Here is a 6,442-nt window from a genome sequence, read left to right on the forward strand (position 1 = left end):
TCCCAGCATCAGTTACTCAGCTACTCCCCGCATCAGCTACTCAGCTACTCCCCGCATCAGTTAAACCCCGCATCAGTTACTCCCCGCATCAGCTACTCCCCGCATCAGCTACTCCCCGCATCAGCTACTCCCAGCATCAGTTACTCAGCTACTCCCCGTATCAGTTACTCCCCGCATCAGTTACTCCCCGCATCAGCTACTCCCCGCATCAGCTACTCAGCTACTCCCCGCATCAGCTACTCCCCGCATCAGCTACTCCCCGCATCAGCGACTCCCCGCATCAGCTACTCCCCGCATCAGCTACTCCCCGCATCAGCTACCCAGCTACTCCCCGCATCAGTTACTCCCCGCATTTACTCCCCGCATCAGTTACTCCCCGCATCAGCGACTCCCCGTATCAGCGACTCCCCGTATCAGCGACTCCCCGCATCAGCTACTCCCCGCATCTACTCCCCGCATCAGTTACTCCCCGCATCAGCCACTCCCCGCATCAGCTACTCCCCGCATCAGCTACTCCCCGCATCTACTCCCCGCATTTACTCCCCGCATCAGTTACTCCCCGCATCAGCTACTCAGCTACTCCCCGCATCAGTTACTCCCCGCATCTACTCCCTGCATTTACTCCCCGCATCAGTTACTCCCCGCATCAGCGACTCCCCGCATCAGCGACTCCCCGCATCAGTTACTCCCCGCATCAGCCACTCCCCGCATCAGCCACTCCCCGCATCAGCTACTCCCCGCATCAGTTACTCCCCGCATCTACTCCCCGCATTTACTCCCCGCATCAGTTACTCCCCGCATCAGCGACTCCCCGCATCAGCGACTCCCCGCATCAGCGACTCCCCGCATCAGTTAAACCCCGCATCAGTGACTCCCCGCATCAGTTACTCCCCGCATCAGCCACTCCCCGCATCAGCCACTCCCCGCATCAGCCACTCCCCGCATCAGTTACTCCCCGCATCAGCTACTCCCCGCATCAGCTACTCCCCGCATCAGTTACTCCCCGCATTAGTTATGGTTAAATAACTCTGCGGTTCTGAGTATGAATGTATTAAAGCTGATTAATAAACAGACCTGGCTGCAGAGGTACTGGGAGAACTGGGCGAGTCCCTGGTCGTGGAGGCCGAGCAGTGGGAGGATTTTGAAGAATCTCTCCACCTGAGGAAGATCACACGCCGCCACCGCCTCCTCCAACCGCTCCGTCACCAGCGACTTCAGACTAAGCTCCGCCTCCTGCAGCAGCGCCAGACTGGCATCAACGGCAGAGCCTGCAGACGGACAAACATCAGTCAATAAAAACACCAATATAATATATAAGTATATATATAATATATATATTTATATATATATATATACATACACTATACTATATATGCTGTGTGCTATATATATATTGTAATAATCTCCAGTAATATGTGATGTTTATAGCAGTACTCACTCTCTCCGCCCTGTCTGCTCAGCTCGATCACTGATTGGTCGAGAGAGAGGTAGCGATGGATGTGAGCCGCAGCCTGTTCGTAGTCCTGGTTCCGCAGGGCGGTCTGAACTCCGTCTGTGCAGAACTTCAGATCCAGAATATCATCGGCCCTCTGGATCGCCTGATACAGCCTTTTCTAAAAATAATCACACAGTTTTATATCACATTTCCCGGTTTTATGAAATGTGGTGTGGTGAGACGTGGTGAAGTGTGATATGGTGTTGTATGGTGAGGTGTGGTATAGTGTGGTGAGGTGTGATATGGTGTTGTATGGTGAGGTGTGGTATAGTGTGGTGAGGTGTGATATGGTGTTGTATGGTGAGATGTGGTATAGTGTGGTGAGGTGTGATATGGTGTTGTATGGTGAGGTGTGGTATAGTGTGGTGAGGTGTGATATGGTGTTGTATGGTGAGATGTGGTATAGTGTGGTGAGGTGTGATATGGTGTTGTATGGTGAGGTGTGGTATAGTGTGGTGAGGTGTGATGTGGTGTTGTATGGTGAGATGTGGTATAGTGTGGTGAGGTGTGATATGGTGTTGTATGGTGAGGTGTGGTATAGTGTGGTGAGGTGTGATATGGTGTTGTATGGTGAGGTGTGGTATAGTGTGGTGAGGTGTGATATGGTGTTGTATGGTGAGGTGTGGTATAGTGTGGTGAGGTGTGATATGGTGTTGTATGGTGAGGTGTGGTATAGTGTGGTGAGGTGTGATATGGTGTTGTATGGTGAGGTGTGGTATAGTGTGGTGAGGTGTGATATGGTGTTGTATGGTGAGGTGTGGTATAGTGTGGTGAGGTGTGATATGGTGTTGTATGGTGAGGTGTGGTATAGTGTGGTGAGGTGTGATATGGTGTTGTTTGGTGAGGTGTGGTATAGTGTGGTGAGGTGTGGTATGGTGTTGTATGGTGAGGTGTGCGGTGTGTAGAACCTTGGTGAGGTCCAGCTGCCGGACTTTGCTGCTGACGTTCTCGGCGAGGCTGCAGGTGAAGCTGATCATGCCGGAGAGCTGAGCAGCGTCGCCCTCGATCAGCTGCAGATTCGGACTGAAAAACAATAACCAGATATATAATAATCACACCGTTTTACACCAGTACAATAACCAGATATATAATAATCACACCCTTTTACACCAGTACAATAACCAGATATATAATAAATCACACCCTTTTACACCAGTACAATAACCAGATATATAATAATCACACCCTTTTACACCAGTACAATAACCAGATATATAATAATCACACCCTTTTACACCAGTACAATAACCAGATATATAATAAATCACACCCTTTTACACCAGTACAATAACCAGATATATAATAATCACACCCTTTTACACCAGTACAATAACCAGATATATAATAATCACACCCTTTTACACCAGTACAATAACCAGATATATAATAAATCACACCCTTTTACACCAGTACAATAACCAGATATATAATAATCACACCCTTTTACACCAGTACAATAACCAGATATATAATAATCACACCCTTTTACACCAGTACAATAACCAGATATATAATAAATCACACCCTTTTACACCAGTACAATAACCAGATATATAATAATTACATCCTTTTACACCAGTACAATAACCAGATATATAATAATCACACCCTTTTACACCAGTACAACAACCAGATATATAATAATTACATCCTTTTACACCAGTACAACAACCAGATATATAATAATCACACCGTTTTACACCAGTACAATAACCAGATATATAATAATCACACCCTTTTACACCAGTACAATAACCAGATATATAATAAATCACACCCTTTTACACCAGTACAATAACCAGATATATAATAATCACACCCTTTTACACCAGTACAATAACCAGATATATAATAATCACACCCTTTTACACCAGTACAATAACCAGATATATAATAAATCACACCCTTTTACACCAGTACAATAACCAGATATATAATAATTACATCCTTTTACACCAGTACAATAACCAGATATATAATAATCACACCCTTTTACACCAGTACAACAACCAGATATATAATAATCACAGCCTTTTACACCAGTACAATAACCAGATATATAATAATCACACCCTTTTACACCAGTACAATAACCAGATATATAATAATCACACCCTTTTACACCAGTACAACAACCAGATATATAATAATCACACCCTTTTACACCAGTACAACAACCAGATATATAATAATCACAGCCTTTTACACCAGTACAATAACCAGATATATAATAATTACATCCTTTTACACCAGTACAATAACCAGATATATAATAATCACACCCTTTTACACCAGTACAACAACCAGATATATAATAATCACAGCCTTTTACACCAGTACAATAACCAGATATATAATAATCACACCCTTTTACACCAGTACAATAACCAGATATATAATAATTACATCCTTTTACACCAGTACAATAACCAGATATATAATAATTACATCCTTTTACACCAGTACAATAACCAGATATATAATAATCACACCCTTTTACACCAGTACAATAACCAGATTATCAAATAATCACACCCTTTTACACCAGTACAATAACCAGATATATAATAATCACACCCTTTTACACCAGTACAATAACCAGATTATCAAATAATCACACCCTTTTTCACCAGTACAATAACCAGATATATAATAATCACAGCCTTTTACACCAGTACAATAACCAGATTATCAAATAATCACACCCTTTTTCACCAGTACAATAACCAGATATATAATAATCACACCCTTTTACACCAGTACAATAACCAGATTATCAAATAATCACACCCTTTTTCACCAGTACAATAACCAGATATATAATAATCACACCCTTTTACACCAGTACAATAACCAGATTATCAAATAATCACACCCTTTTTCACCAGTACAATAACCAGATATATAATAATCACAGCCTTTTACACCAGTACAATAACCAGATTATCAAATAATCACACCCTTTTTCACCAGTACAATAACCAGATATATAATAATCACACCCTTTTACACCAGTACAATAACCAGATTATCAAATAATCACACCCTTTTTCACCAGTACAATAACCAGATATATAATAATCACACCCTTTTACACCAGTACAATAACCAGATTATCAAATAATCACACCCTTTTTCACCAGTACAATAACCAGATATATAATAATCACAGCCTTTTACACCAGTACAATAACCAGATTATCAAATAATCACACCCTTTTTCACCAGTACAATAACCAGATATATAATAATCACAGCCTTTTACACCAGTACAATAACCAGATTATCAAATAATCACACCCTTTTTCACCAGTACAATAACCAGATATATAATAATCACACCCTTTTACACCAGTACAATAACCAGATTATCAAATAATCACACCCTTTTTCACCAGTACAATAACCAGATATCGAATAATCACAGTAATCATTTCCATTTAAGAGACTTTCCAGATCAATGGACCAATAGAAATGCTTCAAAATTTATAAATGTTTGCAGAAGCTTCTGCAGGATGAGCTGCAACTTTTTTACACTTGTGAACCGGAGGAGCTTCCGGAACACCTGGGATCAGTGATCTGGACGGGGAGTAAATAGTTTTGGTAGTATAGTGAGAATCACACTCACCCCAGTCTCTGTAAGGCCAGCATCTTGGTTTCAATAGTGCTCTGTTGACCTGCCAGGGCCTCCAGCTCCGCCTGCACCTCCGCCTGTCAGGAAGATTAATATAAGATTAATATTCTTTATTCGTTTCACACACAGATAAAACAGCATCTCACAGAAGTGAGTTCACCCCTCAGATTTCATTCTATCTTTTGATGGGAAAACTAAAGATAAGACATATTGATACAATGTAAAATAGTGGTAAGTGTGTCTGCAGTAAAGCATGGTGGAGGTAGCATCATGGTCTGAGGCTGCTGCTCTGGGAAACTGAATTCTAACATGAACTGATACATCCAGCAGTAACCTGTGAAGCTCTAGTGAACTTCACGCTCGAGAGATATTTAGAGAGAACAGTAAATTTAAGCTTTTATACTGTAGCTGTACACAGTATCAATGTGTCATATCTCCAGTGTTCCCCATAAAAATACTGAATAAAATGTTTATATAAATATGAAGGGTGTACTAATTTGTGTGAGATACTGTTATATAAACTCAGGCAGGACAAGCCTTAGAGTGAACTCAGTAAAATTAAATAATATTAAAAAAGTAAATACAGTGTGTACAGACTTATTTTACAGTACAGTACAATGTGTAACTAGTACAGTATACTGTGTAGTATAGCAGTATAGTATGGTACAGTGTGTAGTAAATATAGTGTGTAGTATAGTGAGCAGTACAGTAGTTAGTATAATGTGTAGTATAGTGGTGAGTATAGTGAGCAGTATAGTAGTACAGTAGTTAGTATAGTATGCTATAGTGTGAGCAGTAGTGAGTATAGTGATCAGTATAGTAGTATAGTAGTGAGTATAGTGAGCAGTATAGTAGAGTAGTGTGTACGGGGCGCTGAGAAGGACAGAGTCAGAACCTCCTGGTCGCAGAGTTGGCGGAATTCGCGCTCGAGCTCCTCCAGATCCTGAAGCTCCTCCACCGGACGCAGAGTCCCGCTCCGACCCGCCGCCTGACCCGCGGACCCGGCTCTCCGAACCTCCTCCATCCCGCTGCCGCGTCCACACACACACACACACACACACTGCCGCGTCACTTCCTGCTGCCACAGCTGGTTTAGAGCGAGACTGTTCACACAGCAACACTACCGCACCCCGCCGCTAGAGGGAGCGAGAGAGAGAGAGAAAGAGAGAGCTAAAGCTAAAAGCTAAAAGCTAAATGCTAAAGCTAAAAGCTAAAAGCTAAAGCTCTGATATTAAACACAATAAGTAAATATTTATCCAGGATTTAGTTATACTTTAAAAAGTAGAATAAAGTATAAAGTATTCCACTAAAAC

The 6,442-nt window shown here is 41.9% G+C and overlaps 1 protein-coding gene across 1 annotated transcript in view; it reads right to left on the reverse strand.

Annotated features, from left to right (window-relative positions):
• cog4 (component of oligomeric golgi complex 4) overlaps positions 1 to 6,198 on the reverse strand; it is a 36,981-nt gene extending 30,783 nt beyond the window's left edge. Inside the window, exons 1-5 of the mRNA XM_049473686.1 lie at positions 6,025 to 6,198; positions 5,124 to 5,206; positions 2,404 to 2,518; positions 1,439 to 1,613; positions 1,075 to 1,268 (exon numbers count right to left, since the gene is read on the reverse strand). Coding sequence (XP_049329643.1) covers positions 1,075 to 1,268; positions 1,439 to 1,613; positions 2,404 to 2,518; positions 5,124 to 5,206; positions 6,025 to 6,153 — 696 coding nt within the window. The 5' untranslated portion in view covers positions 6,154 to 6,198. The remainder of the gene's footprint in view (positions 1 to 1,074; positions 1,269 to 1,438; positions 1,614 to 2,403; positions 2,519 to 5,123; positions 5,207 to 6,024) is intronic.
• Positions 6,199 to 6,442: the final 244 nt, after the last annotated feature.

The sequence above is a fragment of the Astyanax mexicanus genome, unplaced genomic scaffold (genome assembly GCF_023375975.1).
Source record: "Astyanax mexicanus isolate ESR-SI-001 unplaced genomic scaffold, AstMex3_surface scaffold_43, whole genome shotgun sequence".
NCBI lineage: Eukaryota > Metazoa > Chordata > Actinopteri > Characiformes > Acestrorhamphidae > Astyanax > Astyanax mexicanus.